The sequence below is a fragment of the Numida meleagris genome, chromosome 1 (assembly GCF_002078875.1).
Source record: "Numida meleagris isolate 19003 breed g44 Domestic line chromosome 1, NumMel1.0, whole genome shotgun sequence".
Lineage (NCBI taxonomy): Eukaryota > Metazoa > Chordata > Aves > Galliformes > Numididae > Numida > Numida meleagris.
Window position 1 is genome coordinate 22,770,656 of NC_034409.1, and position 24,085 is coordinate 22,794,740.

Sequence of the window (24,085 nt, forward strand, 5' to 3'; positions counted from 1 at the left end):
GTACACTTGTAATGCTTTTCAAGGGAGAGCTCTTAGAAGGAAAATGAACATGCTTCTTGGGAAAGAGGGAGTAAGCACTGTTATAAATAGCGTTTGCTGTGCATTTGCAAAAAGGCAAAACAAAGTACCCTTCTGATTTATGACATCTGGAATATACTGTTTTTTCTATTATCTCTTTAATAGGCACAGAACTCAATAGCTCTGAGAGGTTCTTTCTCCCACTGGTGTTACAGAGGTTGCACACGTGGTTAGGGCTGATGCATTACAATTCTCTGCTTTGCTAGCGCACCTGATACTAATGGGATACAGGAATGTGGTTCTGCAAAATATTGACATGGGGAGCTGAAGGCCTTCAGTTTACATTGTCCTTCATATGATTAGATCTGCTGTAACATTTTTGGCTTAGTAATATCCACTAGATTTATGCTTGCTTGAGGATTCTTACCCAAATCTTTGATTTAGCTTTCCCTGTAACACAGAGGGGAATGTATTGTCTCTTATGTATGTGACACAAGTACTATGTATAAGAAATTAATTTGATGATTAGCTTCATGATTAATTTTAGTTTCCAAGAAATAAAAGATGTGAAGAATACTGCTTTTAAGAGTAATGATAGTTCAGAACTCACTGAGTATTATCAAAATCTCCCAAGGAGCGTGTTTAGATTGTTTTGGAGTCTGAACTGATTAAAAAATAGTGTTCATAATAAGGATGAGGGGAAATTTTACTTCAGCAGCATTTAACTGCTAAACGTGACTGTGGTTAAAAATTTAATTAAGTGGTAATATTTAATTGTACTAATTATAAATGGATAAGCTGTCTGGATGGTAAATAAATATTCAACTGCTTGTGACTGATAGTGGTCTAAAAATAATGTTTAATTACTAAAATATCCATTAATTCATTTAAACATTTCAGTTAAGTATTTAAAATTCATATTTATGGTGGATTTTTTTATGCCCATCTCTATCAATTCAACAAAATGTTTGCATTGTATATTGATGTGAACTGAACGCAGTATCTTAAATTTATTATACTCCATTTGCAGCAGAGGTGTTTTGGAATTAAACTCTAATTTCTGTGTTTTTTACTATAGCTGGCTTTTATTAATGCTACTGATTCTAACTGAAGTTAGTAAGAAGAAGCATATTGTGGTTCTATTCACTCAAGCCATGTCACTGCTGCTGCACAGTGCTAATAGTGCTATCGCATGTTGTTTCAATGGCATGTTTCCAGTAGGGCACTGAGTAATGTAGAAGTTTGGGCTCTTCTTTAACTATCCATGACCCTTTGCAGGTGTCGCCTGTTGTTCTTTGTTTAAAACTGTTAATAATGGAGGAAAATTTTTTCCAGTCATAATATGAAAATTTCCAGTTGTAATAAATGGGAGCATTCATTCTGGAAATCCCTCAATTATGATAGGACTGTTTCAAGTATCTTATTAGAACTGTGAAACTTTTTCTTAAGTTGTCTTTCAGAGTGGAGGAAACGCAACAAGAATCTGAACTGCTTAGAACTTCCCATTAAAGACAAGTGGACTTTTTAAATCAGCTCAGCATTTATTTTATTATTTGCAGGTAGTGCTGTATCCAACATCCAACAGCTCCAAGTCCCCTGACTTGCATAAAATGATCGTCCCCAAAAACAGCCAGGACAGTGACTTGAAAATCAAATTGGCAGTGAGAATGGATAAACCACCTCACATGAAGCACTGTGGGTAAGTATACATTTTCTGTCAGGTTGTATTCTATTTTTTGCCTCATTGTGCCTGTGCTTTACCATATGTAGCAACAACATAAAGTTTGTAAAACAATATAAATATGTACAACAGTTGTTAAGAGTGTGGCATTGTTTTATGTGTAAAGTTTGGAATAGTCAGGAATAACATCCAATCCAAACGTTCCGTGAGATGTGAGGAGAGTTGATGAGCCAACTGACACACAGAGCTAAAAGAACACTGTCAATTAGAAACTGGTTTTAAATATTACAATTTATAGCACTTTGGAAAAACTGAAGTTGTTATTTAGGAAACCAAAATTTTTCCATTAAATTAAGGTTAATTACATATTGAAATGCGGTGGCATTTGCAATGCTATAATCTTCCCTTTTCTTCCTCTATCCACTCTCTGGTCTTACTCTTGAAATGAATTTATGTGAATGTACCAGTTTAAGGATGATTTCCTGCCTAACTCTGAAACTAAATGCAATAGATTATCTGTAAAAACAGCCCCACAGGCAATTGCTACCACCATTCCTCATCCTGGCTGCAAAAGCAGGTGAAGTTGCCTGCAGTAAGCAAGGCTGTGTATCGTGTCATAAAGCAATCACCAGGGTTGCTTTCCATTCTTATAACTTCTGAGTTAAGCAAAGTACACATCAAAATTTGGAGCCAGAGGGGATTATAGAATCATAGAATGCCTTGGATTGGAAGGGACCTTAAAGATCATCTAATTCCAACTGCCCTGCCATGGGCAGTTTGTTACCCACCAGCTCAGACTGCCCAGGACCCCATCCAACCTGGCCTTGAGTGCCTCCAGGGATGGGGTATCCACAGCTTCTCTGGGCAACTTTTGATTTCTGGAAGTGTGGTGCTTGGAAACTGAGTGTGAGGTGAAAAGACTTCATGGATGAAGGAAACAGTGGCAGAAGTGAGCAAGATGTCCAGGCTGATGAGGGAAGTAGTGGAAAGAGTCCAGGGAGGAGAGACACACATTGGTCTGTACTAATGCACAGTGCTGTCCTGTCAGTCACTGCCCACTCTCCATTCATTTGCAGTCACCAGCCACCTCTGAAATAGCTTGGTGATTGTGGCACACCCTTGTCTGTATTCAGCCCACCAGCATGATTTCAGTCTCCCACAGCTGTAAATTATGCGACCAGCTGAAGCAGTGAGTGCTGCTGAGGTGACATAGCGTTGCCGTGTTCTTTGACAGCCTGTCAAACAGCATACACAGTGCTGGGATACATGGACTGATTCCAGGCTCTAATGCCTTTAAATCCTTCTACCCATCTACAACATATCAGATGTCTTCACAAGGTGTTGTGACAGGCAACTGAGTAATTTGAGATTGGTTCTGCCAAGGAAATTGATTAACCCTTGCTTAATTTAAAGGCTTACTTTATTGACTGAAATTAATAGAGCAACAATAACTAAAATTAGTTAAGCAGTAACATTAAACAAAGCAGTACTTGAGCAGCACAAGTAACAAATAATACACATCAGATGCATTTAACCTGCACATGACCTGGCATGGTGATGTGTTCCGTTCTACAGCTACCTCAGGGAGGTTCTGCTCCCACGCACCTCTCCCACAGGTGACTGTGGGAAGTCCCTGCGTTCAATAAGGCCACCAGTAATGCTGGAGTCATGATGCTCACAGACCAAATTAGGGCGTAACGTGCAGCTTTTTAGACTTGGATCCAGTAACAAGGACAAGACTCCAGTGCTTCCTCCAGTGCTCCAGGTTTTTCCAGGTTTCTCCAGTCAGGGGCTGTTCTGGGGTCTCGAGGGGATCTTCCTGACCTCCCAGTTTACTTTTCCATACTAGTTTATGTCTCTAGTCTCCTTGTCTACAAATTACAAGGGTTGCCCAGTCAAATATTACTTTCAAGGATTTAACGCAATCGTTATCCTTTTCATCTACTGTTTCTAGTTACTGCCTCATGTTGCTTTTGAATACTAGTCACCTGGCACAGTTGCTTACTTCTTCATTTTACTACAGGGTCACTGCTTTCATCGTTCTCCAGGCAAATAGTGGTTTTCGCTTTTTCATCTAGTAAAGTCAGAGCACCAAGGGAGGCCTGTGTGGACTCCTACACCATAAACAGATATGAAATGAAATAAAATGTCGATGATGCCTCTATTGACCACTGAAAGGGTTAATGAAATACTGATAGCACTGAAATACTGATGAAGGCACTGGAGTTTCAGTGAGAGTGAGGAAGGGGGCATTTATGTGGAGGGAACAAATTAAACTGCTAGAATAATTAATTACTAAGGTGTAAAGTCAGAAACCCCTAACATTAGGAAAAGCTGACCTCCAGGCACTCTTGCAGCCTTCCCTTGGCTTCCTGTGTGAGGAAGAAGTATTTTGCTAAGTGAATGTTTGCTATATTTTTGAGAGGGATTCCTGTCCGATTCATCACACAGATTAAATCTGTTCAGGTTCAGAACTGATGCAGCATTGTATGAGAAACCCTCATTTATGCAGAAGCTGGAAAACATGCAATGAATGAAGACAGCATTACAGGAAACAAAGAAATACGTTGTGCTGAAGGTAGCTGAGAGCTGCCTAGAAGAACTAGTTTTTATTCCTGTTTGAGGAACACAGAGGAACTCACCTCCTTTTCCACCTGTAGTAGTTGGGGGTATGCCCCTCATTTCCTGAGCTCAGTTTGGTAAGCAGGAATCTGACTTCATAGAGGTGCCTAACATACACAAAACAGCTGAAATCAGTGGAAATCGGGCTGTAAATGTACATATAGATAACATTTTTGGTAATTTAGTTCAGTTAAAGTGAGAATAATAGCACTTTTCAGTGCTTACTTGGGGGTAAATCTGGGGAGGGAAGGGGTGGGAGTGGGTTCCTGCACGCTGTTCACGAGCTCATGCTCAGGGGGGAAGCAGGATGGCAGCCTCTGCGCTCACCCAGGACCAGAGCTTGTGCTCTGCCAGGCATTGTTATTGCTCTGCAGCCCTCTGCTGAACCTGCACAAGGCAGAAAGGCAAATAACTCCATTTTCTCTCTGAATCAGCATTTGCATAACATGCAAGGAAACAGGCTGTGGGAGAAAATAAAGTCTTGAAGAGCGGGAATGCAACCCTGCTGTCCTGAATAGTGAAAAGGGCTGGGAGTTTTTAGTTTTGTTTCATTTTACATTAGTATGTAGTCAGATACTTATGCACAGTTTCATAGTGTACTAAAAAGGGGGAAAACTAAAGGATGTGTTTATCAGTACTTTTGCAATTTTGTTGTGTCAGAGAGTTATATTTTACAGCCATAATAACAAGCTTTTAATGCAGTTGTTATGGTTATCCCCCATAAATTCCAATTCTTCAGTTTATTTTTCAGAACCATCTTATGCTTTATCTTTGCCCAATCTTTGAGCCAAGCAACTTTTATTACCTATGTAGAGCTGAGTTTACAAGCAAACACACAAGGTTCATCATTATCTAACTGGAGAAAAAGGCAATCTGTTGCTGTTAAACAATGCCTTTCAGCTGGGAACCTCAAAATTTATTCAAAATTGAATTAAAATCTTACCACACAGCCAACTGCAGAAAGAAAGATTTTTATTAAACTAATTTTATTAAACTAAGGATTAAAAGAAATGGTAATAAGAGCCCTCTTTGTCAGATACAATAGCTGTGCTCAAATATTTCAGATTCCTCGAGGTCAATAAAGCCCACAGGCCCACACTAATTATGGGTTTACAGTTTTATTCCTTGGGAAATGTTTCTCCTATTTAAAACTGAATTGAGTTATTGACATGGGAGACATGCTGAAAGTCTTCAAAACCCATCTTGTTTTTATTCTTCAAGAATATTTATTTCTACAAATTATACTGTCTTGTAGTTAAATTGAGGTTTTAAATTCAGAGACCACATTCTGGACTGCAGTGCCTTACAATCATGTTCCCTCTTTAAATTTCTATAGCCATAAGAACTAATTATATCTCGAATAAAATTGCGAACTTGGGATTTTTTCAGTACAAGCCAAAACCTTTTGAAGAGCAAGAAATAAAGGCTGCTTGTATACATCTTACTGCATAATATTACTATTTATTTCTGATGTTTTTTTTAAAATTCTTGAATGAAAGACTCTCATAGAACCTGAAAGATCCATAACAGTCCTTTTCTATTTAAACCCCGACAATAGGATTAAAAAAGGTAGCATGCACAGCTAGAATGTTCTGGGTAATGACAAGGTAAATGTCTCTCATTAATGAGAAATTGCAGAACAGGTTTGAGTATGGGCAATTCGTGATACTTCAGATTCTTTTCTCATCATTCATTTATGTATGTATTCTCATAGAATTCAGTAACCTTTCCCAGGTTTAAAATGCAGAATACATTCCAGAGACTTTTTTTTATCTTTTATATTATAAAACAACAGAAACATTTATATCCATGTCTTCCATTACAGACTCAAATCTAAAACAAATCATCAAAGGAAATAAAAACTGTGGCCTAAAACTTTGCTATATAAAATGTTGAAAGCTCGTTTACTCCTGTCAAGCTACAATAGCAGTGCTAGGGAGTGCTTGCTTCAGGAAGACTCACTTGGCCCTCCTTAACTCATAATTAGGGTTGAAAACCCAGGGAGGACAGGTTAACCCACTGAAGAGAGGTGTGTTACTGTAAATACGTTCTTCTAATCCATTTTCTTTTTAAGTACCTTAGCATATCCATGCGCATATAAAGTATATGTTATTTTTAAAAGTGTACTGTGTCAGTTGAGCTGTCTGTTAGCATAGCCTAGTGGTTACTGAAGGGTATTTGCTTTCAAACTAGAAATACAAGATGAATACTGATATCTTATCACATAGCTTAATTTTTTAAAATTAGTCCCGTTTAATAATAATATCTAAAAGAGTGAAATAAAAAATGGTGTTAAATGAAATTCTTACCAACTGAACAGCTATAAAGGACAATATTACAAAGTAATATTATTTACTTTTGACTTCCTAAGTAAAATGTTTAAGTGTAGCTCTTGTCCAGAACATTTTCTAAGATTAAATGGCAAAATGTATCCCTGTGCATTCTGCTTTATGTTGTGACATATTGCATTTAGGGTTGTTCATAGAGTCACAGAGTGGCTGAAGTAAGAGGAGACCTCTGGGTCAATCTGGCCCAACCCCTGCTCCAGCAGGGACACTCAGAGCAGGGTGCCCGGGCTCAGGTCCAGGCAGCTTCTGAAGATCTGCACAGTCCCTCTGGGCAGCCTGTGCCGGTGCTTGGTCACCCACACAACGAAGGACTCCTTCCTGATATTCAGATGGAATTTTCTGTGTTGCAGTTTGTGCCCATTGCTGCTTGTCCTGGCACTAGGCACCACTGAAGAGAGCCTGACTCCAGCCCCTTTGCACCCTTCCTTCAGGTAGTTATATGTGTTGATGAGATTCTCCTGAACCTCCTCTTCTCCGGGCTGCACAGGCCCAGCTCTCTCAGCCTCTCCTCTTAGATGCTCCAGTCCCTTTACCATCTTCATGGCCCTTCATTGGACTCTCCAGTAACTCGATGTCTCTCTTGTACTGGGAGGGCCAGAACTGGACACCTCACTCCAGGTCTGGCCTCACCAGTGCTGAGTAGATGGGAAGAATTACCTCCCTTGACCTGCTGGTGATACTTTGCTTAATGCAACCCAGGATGTCATTGGCCTTCTTTGCTGCAAGGTCACATTGCTGGCTCACGTTCAGCTCGGCATCCACCAAGACTCCCAGCTCCTTTTCTGCTAAGCTGCCTTCAAGCTGGTCAGGTTCCAGTGTGTCCTGGTGCCTACAATTGTTCCTCTCCAGGAGCAGGAATTTGCACTTCTCTTCATTGAACTTTCTGTGGTTATATTTTGATTTCTTAAACTTTTTGTTTGTAATCTACATTCTTTGAGCACTTGATTATGACTACCTGTGCACTCAGATTTTCTTCGCCTCTCATCAGCAAAGCAATTATTTTGTCAGCTTTTTTTGTAATCAATACATGTAGCTCCTGGGCCTTTTATGTGACTGAAGTCACACATTTCTCCTCCTGTTGCTGTAGATCTGAAGGATATCTGTTAGATTATGGCCAGGGCTAACAGTCTTCCAAGATGCAAAATTAGAAAATAAGTAATTTTCTCCTCGTTTCTTGCAACACTTTTCACCCACTGATAGAAGGACTGCATAGCAATCCTCCAAGGTAATTCAATGACTAGGCTGAGGATAGTACTGGGGTCTACTGGCTCCTCTGTTGTCACACAGTCGCACAGTTCTAGTCACCAGGATAAACTGTTGTCATAGCTACTAGCAAGCTCATATGTCAACCAAGGAGAGCTGCATGGACACTGAAGTTAGCCAGAATTATGATATTGGCAGCTCTTATGCTCTGGTTGGGCAAACTGATTCAAGTCTGGGCAGCTTCTACAGATAAAGATGTCAAGAATACAGTCACACTTCTCAAAGCACGTGCTGCATGGCCTCTGTTGCAAACAGGCCTTTGTGTTGCATATAGTGAATTTAAGTCTGTTTTCAGGCCTTCCTATGTGCACAGACATACAGCAGAATAATTCTAAATATTTTTTTAACCTACACAGAAGTAATTAGATGGAGACTAACCTACAGCTAAGCTAACATGTCAAGTTAATTAAGAAGCAGTAGGTGTAAAATTCCTTCAAAGAGAAAAAACTTCTGGGAAACTTCATTTCTCAAGCATCTTAAAAAATCCTTCCTAATATTTTTAATGGTATGATAATATGTACCATAGGTATATTCAATTACTATTATTTTCCATTACATAAAAACAATAACTTTCTTCTTGAATTTACAACGGTTACCGAAAATGCTTTTCTCATTAGTGAAGATTGCAACATTTTCTCACACATCTGGTTGAAAGCACAAAGTAAGTCTGTTAGCACCATCTAGCTCTCTGTTTGCTGCTATTACACTTTTGCTTCCAGTTTAAAAGAGGGAAGCAGAGCACTGGCTTCAGCTGCTGCTACAGAGAGCAGAGTTCTCGCCATCCTGTGGCAGAAGGCTGTTTTCAGTTTGTGAACATTAAGCCTGGGAAGTACAAGCAAAGTAGCACGTGGGAACTATTGAGCTTGTCCAAATTTTTCAAGTCTTTACAACGCATTGGATAATTTGGAATCCTTTCCTTACTATAGCAGCCTGAAGTATAGGTAGTTAGCCTGTGTCAGAGTACTCCAAGTTCTCTCAAAAGCTTCTATATAGGGAACAATACTTTGATGGGATGGTTTCTGGCAGCAAAGGCATTGGCTTTAGGCGGAAAAAACACACTGCTTGTGATGCAGTACACTGGAGTCTTCTCTCTATATATTGCATTCAGAGATATAGATTATGCATAGCTACCTAAGTGGTTTTTAAAATCTAAGTCTTTTTATGTAACTCAGGCTACTTTGATAGAAGTAAGGCAATTTTTCTACAGATAACCATGAGTTTCAGAGAAATACCATATTTTAGTGATATTTCTTACTAGTTATAAATACTGGTCTTTATAGGCAGCGTAGTGTCTATGTATAAGCTCTTATGAAAATCTGTGAAATATGTGAGAATTTAAAGTAATCCCTGTGAGGATTTTTTACTTATGCTGATGGTAGTTTACAGTTTCCAACATGGTATTTACAGTCCTTTAACATGTATTGATACTACCATTTGGGAGCAGAGATTCTTGGTTTGTATTTCTTAACATCTGCAATTCTGTTCGTTTTGTTCAAAGTATTTGTTTATAGTAAGAACATTAGATCTATAAGAAATATGGAAAGAGTATATCAATTTTCATTATAATTTCTGTTACAATTTCCAATAGAATTACTCCCTAATTAGTTTCAAATACATTTAGGAGTTAAATGTGTCTACAGATACCTGACAGAAACTGTCCACTGACATTTGCAGTGCCAAGTCTTCCAGTGTTGTGAGATGAGCAATAATCCATACACAAAGTAGAATTTAGGAAACTACCTTTGTGCCATTGCTGAAAAGGCAATTCCTCTGCCACTCATTCCTCATGTGAGAGTAAAGGTTTACTGCCCATGGAGAGCCTCAGTCTTCACCTGTGTCTTGATTTCCTAGCCATAAAACCAAAAAAGCTCATTTCCTGTGGTTATGTCAGATTTTGGCTTGGGAAATCTCAGTTTAACTTGTTGAAACACTGCAGGGTGTACTATATTTCTACCAGTCTGCTGCGTGAGCCCATCACAGGATTCAAGCATGTATGCAAGTCATCTGGCTCTAAGCAAAATTTAGTCACTTTCTTTAGGAATAATTTCATAGTGTACATAAGCTTGTCCTGTCTCTCTCATAGCTCGCAAATGGCATAGTGTGTTTTAGTTTGTGACTGGCCTCAAAATTAGTACCCTAGTTAATGTAAAAACCTCTTTCTCATGTGTGTGTGGTTCTCAGGAGTTTTTTATACACTAAGATGCCAGCAATATGAAAGATGAAGAAAAGCAGGCACATCTTAAGGATTTTCTCTAGTAAAGACACATCCAACAAAAGATACAGCGTTGTTGTTGTTTTTCCTTTATCTAAACAAAATATTTCAGACCACATGACCATTTGAGGAGGTCAGTATGGGGACCTACTGGTGCTATTTTCTATGCCAGTATTACCAACATCATCAGTGTTGCCTGTCATGGTACATATGTTTAAGGAGATGCATGTGTAAGAGGGCAGATGTTAAATTGTGATTTCAGTACAAAATTGAAGCTGCAACAAGAGTATACAGTACAGCAAATACTACTGCATATTCAGGAATGGCTGCTCCTTTTACATTAAAGTATGTCAAAATGTTATTTAACAACTGGCACCACATATAAATATGTGTAGAGCATGTTTTTTCTACTCAAGGAAGGATCTGTGGAAGGATCTGTCAGTAACTAAAAAGCATCCTACAAACTGCAGAATAGCTTGTGAGATGTTAAATTCAGCAATGTGAAATTATTTGCTTAATATTTTCAGTTGGAAAAGACTGGCATTGTTGACCTGTAACTGACTTCTCTTTGCATTGCATGAAATTACCCAATTATTTTTGATAGACTTGAGGTTTTGACTAATACTTAAGAAGTGGAGATTGCCTTTCTTTTCAACAGTAATTCAGATGGTTACTAACACCAGAGATCCAAGACCCAAGCACAAATATGTGTGTATTGCTTTCCTAAGGACAAGGCTCATCTACCCTAGCGCAGAGTAAACCCAAGTGTTTCAAGAACTGGCACATGGAGTGACCAGCTAAAGGAATAAGACTATTTAGGGAGCTCCACAGGTAATCATACCCTTTCTGTGAGCATACTGGTCTCTCGCTTATGGCACCATTTTTAACTTTCTAAAAGAAGTTAAAGTAAGTAGTGCAAGCTGATGAAATTGGGGATATGGTCTGTATGGTTGGCTACTGTGCTTAATAAAAACATATGTCTATTTGGATGACTTCTATCATTTTAATTAAAAGTTAAAAATTATGTTGTAAAATCTTGATGGGGAAAAAAAAACAACTATATCTATGCCACTCACAAGTTACGGTTTTGCCCAACTTTCCTCTGGAGCATGACATTTTTGTTAAGCAGAAGAGGTGGGGAGACACTGGGAGGAAAGAAAGCATGAAAATGACAAAAAATGGTTGACTTGATCTTGCAGGCAGAAAAGGAAAGGCATACTGCAGATATTACACCTATGATGGCATGTTTAACCATCACATTCATGTCATAATTAACATAGTATACAAAAAATGAATATGTGTAAACATTTAAGATAATAATTAAAATGTCTTAAAAATAGCTAGGTTGCCAGGGAGAATGGCTGCAGGTTGCTTTTATTTGTTTCTTTTGTTGTTTATTTGTTTTTTAAGATCTTACAGGCTTCTATTGATTTTAGAAAACAGAATGTTTTGTGCTCACCCGTTCTCCAAGACTCATGAGCAGGTGCTATCAGAGCTAGTACAATTTGTATTAAATTCTGTCTGCCCAAACAAGTAATTACAGTAGGATATTTAGGAGGGTAAAAAGAATTGAATAAATTTGGGGTCCTTAGATGTTACAGAGGCTTTAACATATTTTAACAGAAAAAAATACTTCAAACAAAAAATATCTTTCATTTACTACTATTTTCTTTTCTCACTACCTGCTCCCATGATACCGTTGCACAACAACAAAAAGTAAGCTCTCTTATAAAATTCTGAGTGCATGTTGCCAGTGAGACGGTCAGTAGACAGGAAAATTGACCCACGATCCTAACTTGAATATGCCCTGATATGAGAGAAATCTTTTTTCATATTTCGGTGATCTTCACAAGAACCAGCCAGGTGAAAGAAAGATCTTCTGGCCTGATAGCGGCAGGGCAGCCTGCCCCTCACTGTGCCCAAATTTTTACTTCTGTGATCAGAATTCATTGTCTTATGCAACATCCAGCACAGGATATAAAAGTGGGATATTCCCTCAGCATTGGATAAAAGCTCTTTAAAGCCCTCACCAATTCTATCTTACCAGAGTGGTAATGGATAAATGTGACAACCTTATTAACATCCAGTTAACACTCATGACTCACAGTCTCAAAACTTTATTTTGGGCTGACCACCCAAACAGGATCATATTATTATCCTTTCCAAAAGCGTGAAAGCTACAAATAGATTTTTTTCTCACTCAGAATCCGAGTTTCTGATGATGTGATCTGACCACAGGCAATGTTGTTCTAAGAATGTTATATAATCTGTTTCTGCCTGTTTCAGGTATTGTTACATCCAAAGTTTTGTGATTATTTTCTCTATATTTTTCTCTATTTTTTTATAAGTAAGTGCAGATTTGAGTTTACTACAATCATTTTCTAACAGCAACTGTGTATGTTAAATAAGCTATGCAGAGAAGATCTGAGCAGCTGAAATATTCTGAAATTTTCAGAAAAAAAATAAGGGATGCTTTGGAAAATGAGAAACAAACACAGTCATTAAAAAATAAAGCAGTGACTTTACAGTTCACCAGAACTATTGGTCCAGTTTCCATCCATAATTAATAAGCAATTTGAAGTTGGGGTCTAATAGCAGTGGTGTAGATTTTTTACTTTAGTCAGAGAATCAGAAATGTTATTCATGTAGCGATAATTATCTTCTGTTTCTTGCTACATTCTGACAAAGCCATACTCGATTTTATTTTCAGAAGGCCATTTGTGCATGTTTATACTGAGTTAGCAATTTCCTACATCTCTTGTAAGCAGCATAATGGAATAGCTTGATTTTAATTTTTACCAATGTATGACTGCTTTACTATTATTATTCCAGTGTGCCTCGCAGCAGTATTTTCTGCTATGCTATTTTGCATTGTGATAAATGCTAGTATTTTATTGTGATAAATGAATACCAGCATTTTGCCACAGAGAAAAATGCTAATGTGTCTTCATTTACATTATTTTAATACTGTACAGTTCTGAAAAATCAATGGACTAATCAGTTTCTTCATAAAAATGAAAATTGAACTTCATGAAAAATGACACATTAAAGTTACATTAGTGATTAATTGGATAATGATGATGGGGTAATGAAAAACTACTAGGGAAGGAAGAAGCAAAAGTGTTTATCCTACTACTAGATCCTTAGAGAACAGATTATAGCTATGAACCTGATTTTCAGTTCTTCCCACAGTAATTGCTTCTGAGGAGGCATGGGAAATCTTGAAGACCTTAATGATATGCCACTGCCACTTTAATTGCTAAGAGAAGCCAAAAGAATCCTAATTGCCAAGAGAAGCATTACTAATTAAGGTGTCATTCTTCATTCATCCCATAGTAATTAATCTGAAATATTTGTAAAAGCTGAGATATAAATTTAGATCCAAACTCACTTAGCTTAACCACAACATACTTTATGTGAAGAAGATTTATGGGTTAAGCGAGGTTAATAGTAAAAAAAAAAAAACCACCAAAAAAAAAAACCCCAAAAAACAAAAACAAAAAAAAAACAAAAAAAACAACCTGAAAGTATATTTCTTCTTAAAAAAAATTCTTTGTTTTTTTACTCATAAGTTTATAAAACATGACATAAAATAATTAAGAACAGATTTAGGAACTTACATTTAAATCATCATTCTACACTCCTAAAAAAATCATTAGAACAGTTTATATATGGTGTTTTTTTCTTATATATTTCTTTGGAAAGCTGGATGCTTCTGAAAATACTAAGATTAATTTACTCCAGCTCTCTGATGAGCAAAATTATGCAAGTTCAGTTGTATGTCTGTTGGCTTTAGATCATGATTTTAACATGACTTGTTAAATCTCCCTGCCTTCACTGTGACTGAACATACATAATTGGTTTGGTATGGAAAATTCCCATAATCAGTTTGAGTTGGAAGGGACCTTTGAAGGTCATCTAGTCGAACTCCCCTGCAATGAACAGAGACACTCACAGCTAGATCAGGGTGCTCAGAGCCCCCTTCAGCCTGACCTTGAATGTCTCCAGGGAGGGGGCTTCCACCACCTCTCTGGGCAATCTGTTCCACCCTCACTTTTTCCTTATATCCAACCTAAATCTACCTTCTTTTAGTTTGAAACCATTTCTCCTTGTCCTGTCACCACAGATCCTGCATGTGTGTCAGATCCTGCTTTGGTTCACTACTGCTAAATTCCTTTTTTAACCTTGTAGAATAATCGATTGGAGCAAGGTGGTTGCGCTGACAGTGATTCATTTTCTGTGTACTGGATTTTTGTACCATGTTCTCTCCTAAGGGTTCTTTAAGGCTGTTATGTCTCAGGCTCTCTGGATCATAAACTCTTCTTCTTTGGGCCTGGCTTGTCTCTGGCGGTTTACCTTAATGGTGTGCTCAGACCGAATGCCAATTTGTAATACCAATTTTTTGATCTTATTGTGCGAGATCTTGGGATGTATGTCCGAGCATCTCAATGAGATGTGTAACTTCTAGGTAGATCTTTCTAGTCTACATTATCAAATTCCTGTCTGTATATCTCAACTTTAAATCTCTGCCCATCTAAACTTCCTTTCTGTGTATGTGTGAAAACAAAATAATGTGAAGATTTATCCTGTTAGGGAGGAGATCACTTCAGAGCGTAAAGATGGTGATGATCTGTGCTGCAGCACCACTGAGGACTTGTCATCATTGTTATGTGGCTGAAGCCTAATTTCTGGTTCCTTGCTTAAATAAATTTGACTGCACCATCACAGCATAAGAGACTGATAGACAGAGTACTTCCTAGCAATGACCACTTGCTGCAGCAAAACTCTGCAGCAGCTGCTGTTGATGCCCATATCAAGGAGATGACTGCATGGCTGCCCACTCTGTCGGTGTCCAGTGTCACAGCCTTCATTTGCTCTGAAGTGGAAGAGACTGAAAGGTTTACATTTCTCCTAGCTGAGATCCTGCTGCTATGTAAGTTAGATCCTGAAAATACATGAAATATATACTCCTGTAAAATTTTACATTTGTGCTAGTAAATCACAGAATCATAGTGGTTGGAAGGGACCTCTGGAGATAATTCAGTCCAACCTCCTGCTGAAGCAGGTTGCCTACAGTAGGTCACACAGGAAAGTGTCCAGGTGGCTTTTTATATATGCCTGCCTGTTACTGGAAATGGTCTAATCACATCTTCAGAAAACTATTAATGTGTAAAAATGAAGTTTCCTTTATCTTCATTAAAAATAGAAAAGCTGGTGGTAGCTTTGAAGACAAAATGGTGAGCTAATATCTAATTGAAAATAGACATTAAGTTCATGAAATTGTGGGTTAGAAATTTAGAAACTCTAAAGCTGAGCATGATTTGTAACTGGCTTTTGCTCTGTGCCGCTAAGCAATAACCTTGTTTTGAGTTTAATTTACAAATAAGTGTTGTTTATATATAAGGAAGAATAGATAGGTTGAAAATTCAGGGCAATGTGGATTGAAGGTAGTATTAAAAAATAGGTGTTGTACTCTAGCAAAGTCTGTGCCTTATTAGGTCCTCACATGAAAGATCATGATCTGAGCAGTTAGGTCACTACCTGTACATGAAGTGAAATATAGAAAGGTCAGTTTTTCTCTAGGCATCATGTGCTGTACTAATAGGAGAGCATAAAGTAGGATGCTTTTTTTATTTTACTACGACAATTTGTGAGTGATAAAAATAAAAACTTATCGTATCAGAGCTGTTCTAAAATTTGCAGTGAAAAGTTCAGACTTGTGCAAACTTCCCAGTAACTGCACTCTTAATTGTTAGACTGGCCTGACTGGAATTTTCAGATCGGCTTCTTTAGCTTAGATTAGTTTATGCTACTGGTGTACAGTTCCCACAGCTTTGGAAAAGTATCATTCAGAACAAATTCATATTTCTAGATATGCTTAAAACTCGGGGAAAAAATTGCTCAAAATATTGCTGACAATATCTTTGGAATAAAGTAGTGCTTAACTATCCTGCTTAATAACCTACACAAAATTACATATGGTAGAACATATTATGTATTTGAGTATTTAGTAATGTAAGTATTAACTTTTTTAGCCATCAAAATTCCTTCTGAAAGTTGTCTGGAAACTTCCCTCATGTTCACGAGACTGTAGCCATGAAGAACTGGCTGTGGTACTTGTAAGATTATTTCTGCAAATAGTTGTCTAAACAATACAGCTATTTTCCCAGACTGCAGTAACAAATATCATTGAAAATTATTGAAATAATGATCTTAGGTTATTTTTATATTGCTTCATTCTACTACAGATCAGCCTGGCACGTGTCAGGTGAGAGATGCAGTTACTTATTAGCCTTTCTTACCAGGTGGTCTGACTTACTTCTTGGTATCACACACTACTCTGTGACATAGAATTTAAGAAAGAATTATTTCCACCTGACATACACTGACATTGCATATGGTCTGGCATGGCTGGGCATTGTTTCTCCACAGAGAGTGCCAGTACTATTAACTGCAGGGGTAGGGGCATGCCACCTGCCTGTGTTACGTCCTTCTGTCACTCGCATTGTCCATCTGTTACTTGCATGAAGATAACGTTCACCTATTTTTTGTCGCGTATCAGACTTTATGAAGCTTAAAGGCAGACCTTTTAAAAATTCAATTTTAATGTGTTTATTTCTCTACAGTACTATAATTTCAATGATTACAGAAGCACAGAATTGTAGAGGTTGGAAGATACCTCTGGTCCAACACACTGCTAAAGCAGGTTCCCTGCAGTAGTTTGCACAGGAAAGCATCCAGGCAGGTCTTGAATATCTCCAGAGAAGAAGGCTCTAGAACCTCTCTGGGTAGCCTGTGCCAGTGCTCCGCCACACTTAAAGAAATTCTTCTTCATGTTTGTATTGAACTTCCTATGTTCCAGTTTGTGCCCATTAACCCTTGTTCTGTCGCTGGGCACTGCTAAAAAGAGCTTGGCCCCATCCACTTTACTTCCATTCATTAGGTATTTATAAGCGTTGATAAGGTCCCCTCTCAGTCTTCTCGAGGCTGAACAGCCCCAGGTCTCTCAGCCTTTCCTGATAAGGGAAGTTCTCCCGGCCCTTCATCATCTTTGTGTCCCTCCACTGGACTCTTCCTAGAAGTTCTCTGCCTTTCTTGAACTGGGGAGCTCAGAACTGGACACAGTACTCCAGATATGGCCTCACCAGGGGCAGGTCAGAGGTAGAAGATCACATCTCTCAACCTGGTGGCCATGTTCTTTTTAATGCACCCCAGTTACAGTATTGCATTTGTTTCTGACCTAGTAACGGAGCGTCCATAGCACGACACTACTGTTGTTTTGTCCAAATAATGTATTTATCATAGCTAGCTCCCTTGAAATAGTCCATGTCCTGTTAAATGTCTGTACAGTTGCATTGGCAGTTCCACACTATGCCATTTTGTCAGGGTCCCTGAGTCCATCTTGCAGTAGTTTGCACAGGAAAGCATCCAGGCACAATTAGCCCACTCTATGGCTTTTCCTTTAAATAATGAAGTATTTAAAGGAAAATTTCTGTATTCTGCAGTATTTCTGCACTGCAGAGAATCTTTTAGCGTACTTACTGTCACAAACCTGCTTTAATACAATCTAATCCTAAATTTTTTTTATCTGTTGAGTGATGTAGTATTGCTTTGTCTTTTTCAAAGTGTAAGAGATTTTTTCCACTGTATGCGTAAGTGATAAAGAGAAGGTACGTGAAAAATGCATGTAAAGTAGTATATGAAATCTTGTGTATGGATTGCCTTTGGAGCAAGACCTGTCATTAAAGACCTGTCAGATTATCTTTTCATGCTGCTTTTATGGAGTAAACTGGGGACAAATTGGCAGGGTAAGTGTTCCGGTATGTGTGGGCTTGACTTCCACAGAAAAGTCTCCATTGGAGTCAGAGCAACTTCCCTTCTTTTACAAGATGGAGAGCTCCTCTGATAGCATTAGAAGACTGCCAGCCCAAAACTGCCATCTGCTTCTTTTCAAAGTTTATTCCAAAGATGTAAGGCTTTATGGTTCTGGTGAGAGAATTGAATAGAGCCCTTAATATAAAACTATGATGGTCCTTGTTCACTAAATCAGTGGCTTAGAAGTTACTACTTTTATCAAGTGTTGGTCCATTTGTGATTTTCTCTTCTGAGATTTTACTTAAATTTTATATCATTTTAAGATTAAAAAAAACAGTTAAGTGGAACGCCTTTGCCCTTGACCAAGTAGAAGCAAATACAAGACTTAGCAAAGTTTGTGCTAGTTCTGGCATGGAGAACTCTACTTGAGGATGTGCTCTCCTCACAGCTGCATTCCCGAGGGTCAGTCTCTTCTAAAACAGGATGTTTGTGGCCCTCACCCATTTCACCTGCTTCTAAATCAAGCTAAATTCCATTGCGCTTAGACTACAGAATAATTCCTTTTAGGTTAAGGACAGTAGACTGGTAACCAATAGCATGTTACAGGGTCATGAGATGTCATTTTAAGGATCTTTCAGTCAAGCCATTTAGAAACAAATTCTGAATAAAGAATACACTTAAATGGAGCTGAACTTGTTGGCTGGTATTAAGTATGTTGGTATTAATATATTGGTGTTAGCTGAGAGCATATGATTGAATAAGATCTCTAAAAATATTACAGTTGTTTTTATTTCCTTCACTACTTACACACACACAAAAAAGGCATTGTAAGAGAGGAAAAATTGCATAAATGGCGCTTTACCATTACTGAAGCAGAAAATAACACTGGTTCTTAGATTACTATTATGACTAAGTTAATAAAGTAATCATATGTCATGTAGAATTTCATTACCATTATTGAATGTGAGCGTACAAATTAATCTCAAGTGCTGTATTAATTTTTAATTGAGCCGTATGTGTTCTACCTAATGGAAGGCTTGGGTTTTTTCGTTGCACACTCAATAAATTTTAATTGAACACCTGATTCCTGCCACCAACACATTAACATCTGGACACTATCTGTCTTTTATGCATATAGGCACACTGACTATAACTCTGCAGAAAAGCTGATAATAGGAAAACAAAAAGACAGTATTATGGAACACTTTCAGCCATCACTTTCTATTATACATTGAGAAGCACTTAATTATCTTATTTCATTTAATTAGCCCCACTACTTAAGTCAATTGTTTTTTATCGATATGGCATGTTAGCAGCTTCTCTAATTGGAAAATAACACGACTATACTAATGTCTTGTGCAAAATACTTTCTTGCCACGTTTTTCTTTCCCAAGACTTTTATTTATTTCAGTCTTTTCAATAATGTATAAAACATTTTGGCATGCAGTATCTTGATTTAAACTTTAGCATTTCACTTTTCACAGCTTTATCTCTATGTTAATGACAAAAAAGTTTCTAAAGAAAGTGTTTTCTTAATAGCATTGCATTTTAAAGAAACAAACAGCATCACTCTTTGTAGCTGTCAGAAATTTTAGTATTTCTTTGGAAAGAGACATATATTTTTAAACATCTCTATCATTAAGACTTTAATTGTTATTTGTTTCAACATTTATAAATTTAATTATAGAAGAAAAGCAGCAGTTTTGTGTCACTACAGCTATTGTACTTCTGTGTTTTTGTTATCTAATCTGTACCCATATGTTTGAAATTTGTAATTTAACAATGCTGACAATTCTAACAGAGTATAGATGAGTTCAAATTATAGAAATGTTTTAGTATGTAATGCCAATTTCCAGTTAAGTAGTAACAGAGCTCAGTTTAAGAGGCGCTCAGGAAATGCAATTGATCAAAAATGATTTTTTTTCTCCATGAGACAATTTCTTTGAATTGCTTTAGATTCTTCTGTTCAAAGCCATTTTATTATGTTTTTAAAGGCATAATATATTTTTGAAAAACATAATACCTCACAATGTATTTGATATCTCTACACCAGAAAAAAAAGACTATACCTTAACCAGTTTGGCACATTCTCATTTTTGCAAGTACCACTACTTTTGCAAATTATTTCCATCTCTTCTTAGTTGTTGGATAATCTTTATAATATATGTGTTCAATTGTATTGACACAGATGAAATAACCTGTCTTTATGCAACGAATGTTCTCACCCTAATTTGAGAGTAAATGTATTATTAATATGTATGACTCTGTGCTCGCACAAATACATGACTTGTGGAAAAATAAGACATTGTACTTAAAATACTCATTTTGAAGCTCAAATACAAGTTTTGCAGTCCTTGCCCTGAAGTTTAATTTAAACTCTTGTTATGGTTTCACACTTGCATTTTTCTTAACTGTTCAGGTCAGTCACAATGCAGGTTGCAGGGATCAAGGTGAACTAGATTTTTGTCGTCTGATGCACTGCATTATACATACCTTGACATCCACAGGAGGGCAGCATGGTTAAATTGAGGGAGAAGACAGGAATATGATTCAGCTGTGTGAATCTCACTTTTGATTGTTTATGTTGTTTTGTGAAAGCTTTTATAATTTAGAAAAGTGTGTATTTTCCTAGCCAATACAGAGAAAGTAATTGCATGTTAATTGTAGAAATTGCCATTTGTAGCTTCTTAGTAGCTTAGTAGAGTGGAAATATTTTTCTCTATATGTATATACGGTCAATTTTAGAACAAAGTTTTGGGGTTTGGGTGTTTTTATTTTTTAATTTTTATATATCAACAGTGTTACAGTTGACTGTCACCTTAGGACTGCTATTTTTGGGAGACAGTTGCTGGACAGAGCAGTCCTGTGCAGCAGGAATGGGCTGACAGCAATAGATGGCTCTGATGCCTCCTCACGAGTGGTAAATTCTGTGTTCTTCAAATGTGAATCAGCTGCAGCTTAATAATTCTAGTGCAGGGACAGTACATTTGAATGTTTTTATTTAGTACCAAGTTGGCAGAAAGTGTTTTCATTTAACACCAAGTTGGCAGGAAGTGTTGATCTTCCCGGCGGTAGGGAGGCCCTCCAGAGGGATCTGGACAGGCCGGATTGCTGGGCTGATGTCAGTGGGGTGAAATTCAACAAGACCGAGTTCCTGGTCCTGCACTTTGGCCACAACAACCCCAGGCAACTCTACAGGCTTGGGGCAGAGTGGCTGGAAAACTGTGTTGAGGAAATGGACCTGGGGGTGTTGGTCGACACTCGGCTGAGCATGAGCCAGCAGTGTGCCCAGGTGGCCAAGAAGACCAATGGCATCCTGGCTTGTATCAGAAATAGTGTTGCCAGCAGGAGCAGGGGAATGGTCATTGCTCTGTACTCAGCACCGATGAGACTGCACCTCGAGTACTGTGTCCAGTTTTGGGCCCCTCACTACAAGAAAGACACTGGGGCCCTGGAGCATGTTCAGAGAAGGGCAACAAAGCTAGTGAGAGGTGTGGAGCACAAGTCTTATGGGGAGCTGCTCAAAAGAGGGAGCTGGTGAGAGAGAACTGGGATTATTTAGTCTAGAGAAGAGGAGGCTCAGGGGGGACCTTGTTGCTCTCTACAACTACCTGAAGGGAGGTTGTGGTGAGATGGGGGTTGGCCTCTTCTCCCATTGAACTAGCGATAGGACTAGAGGAAATGACCTCAAGTTGCACCAGGGGAGATTCATGTTGGATGGCAGAAAAAATTCATTCTCTGAAAGAGCGGTCAGGTGCTGGAACGGGCTGCCCAGGGAGGCGGTGGAGTCACTGTCCCTGCAAGTGTTCAAGAAACGTTTAGATGTTGTACTGAGGATCATGGTTTAGTGGGAAATATTGGTGATAGGCGGACAGTTGGACAGGATGATCCTGGAGGTTTTTTCCAGCCTTGGTGATTCTGTGATTTTAATACATATTTGTTAGGGTAAGGAACTTCTGACAAAGAGCAAATCCATGCTGTTTTTACAGGCTTTTATCTTCCTTGTGTAGTACTTGCTTGTTCTGGTCTTACAAGCACCCAGGATAAAGCCATTTTCAAGGTATTATTGGTAGCATTTCAACATTTCTTTTCAGGTTCTTGTAGGGTTTTAGTTTTCTTCCTGGTTATCTAAATCCGTTTTTAAAAGACTGATTTCCATGAATGGATCCTAAAGTTTCTTAAAGGGAATATATTTCTACTTACGCATTTCTATTATTTCTTGGAACAACTCCTGCAGAATTCAGTCTTAGAATGTTTCTGTGTGACATTTCCAAGGATAAACAGCAAAACATGATAATGGTCCTAGTGTAAATTGGTGTATTCTTCCAGTGCCTGAAAACAATCTCTAAATGATACTCATAGGTGGCACTTTCAGGGCAAACCAAAAGATCTGTCTCTAGGTACATGTAGTTGAGACGTGGAAGTATGCTACTAGATGTAGATTTTGAAAGTTTTAATGAGTTGAGAAAACTATGGGAATTGAAGCAAAAATCCATTACCAAGAGGTAAATACAGAGACACCATTTCTAATACGGAGAAACTGCTGAGGCCACTAATAGCATGAGGATAGGAGAAAATTCTGGGGATATACAACTGCATGCTTGCATCCAGTTACTGCTTCCTTCTGCATATCATTGGGATCAAGGTATGAGCTTAAATGTGCTTTGGGTGACCATGTTCTTGTCTTTCACAGTTAAAACTTCTTGAGCCTAAAGGACATGGAATCAGAATACTTTTTTTTTTTTCATTGACATCTTTAAAATTGTAAAATTATGTACTCCCTGTAAGAAAGTCTCTTAAAATTGAAGTTTTAAGAGAACTAACTGAGTCATACTATGAAAGCATTCTTCCTTGTTCTCGCTCATGAATTGGCATTAAAAGGCAAGAGCAATAAAAGTACTTTTCTGACTCTTAACTTGTATTGGAAGGATCACCTACAGTTGCCATTCTACACTGATAGGTTTTCAGGGCAGAATATCTCTTATCAGAATGTTATATTGGCCTTGTGATGTGGGAACAAATGTACATCTAATCCAGTATCACATTTACTGTAGCCAGCAACAGGTGATGGGAGTGTGTAAGAGTGGTCTCTCAGTGCTTTTCCATATTCCACCCACCTGCAGGGCAAGGACTCTGAGCCAGATGTGGTTTCTTTGCATGAATTAAGTGCATTTCTCATTCACAAACCTTTCCAGGAATGCATGAAATGCACAATGAAATCTAACTAATTTGAGTTCATGGAAACAAGCCATAACTGTTGCTTTGCTTTGTAAAAATGGAAATTAATATCTGGCACTATTCCTACATTCCTTAGTGATGCTAGAGATGCATCTACCAATACAGGCAGCATCATTTGTTTTTTTTTCTGCTGTTGTTTTGGATGAAAACAAGTGGTTCCAATATTTATGTGGAGTCTGGTAGATTAAAAAGGAGTTTTGAATAAATTAGAGGTTGAAGAGTCAAATTTATAATCCAGAAGAAATTCACATAGTTCCCAATTAAATGGGAAACCAATTAAATTGGACATTTAAAAGTAATAATATAGAGATTTTCAACTTAGAGATATGTTTCATTCATAAGGAGTACCTGTAAGAATAGGCCCTTAGAATTTGTTACTTAATTTTTATATATATATTTATGCTGAGATTAGAGACAGTTTCTGTGATGAGCACTCTGCTGATTGGGCTCCCCTAATACACATGTTGACATGTCATACCAAATCCAACTTAAACTTATTAAGTATTTTTTGGTTCACAGAGTATATGAGTGTGCCTTCATGGAAGGCTCAACCTAATTGGTCAAGAGCAAAGAAACTGCATTTATCAACACGGCTCTATTTGTATTTGTAGACATAATCCTTGATTCCATTTTAAACCTAGCCCAAACTTTGAGAAATACATTTTATCTATGGTTTACTAACAGCTTTGTATTTTTGCAAAGTGGGGAGATACTGCAATTTCAATGATTGTATACAAATTCCAAAAAGGTATTGTCCCCTCTGTTGCTTTGATTTTATTCTATGACTTTTCATGCTGGACATGCTGGAGTGAAACTGGAACAAAATTTATTCTACCAAGTTTACTAAGCATTTTTAAATCTTGACAATCAGAGTAGTCTCTGCCACTG

General features: G+C 37.9%; 1 protein-coding gene across 12 annotated transcripts in view; it reads left to right on the plus strand.

Annotated features, from left to right (window-relative positions):
- The window catches only part of CADPS2 (calcium dependent secretion activator 2), a 318,188-nt gene that overhangs the window by 165,998 nt on the left and 128,105 nt on the right, over positions 1-24,085 (plus strand). For all 12 annotated transcript variants that reach the window (XR_002434478.1, XM_021384806.1, XM_021384801.1 and 9 more), the window contains one exon: positions 1,578-1,717. Coding sequence is in view for 11 of the 12 variants with exons in the window: in XM_021384806.1 (XP_021240481.1) it covers positions 1,578-1,717 (140 nt within the window). In the remaining variant the exon portion in view is untranslated. The remainder of the gene's footprint in view (positions 1-1,577; positions 1,718-24,085) is intronic.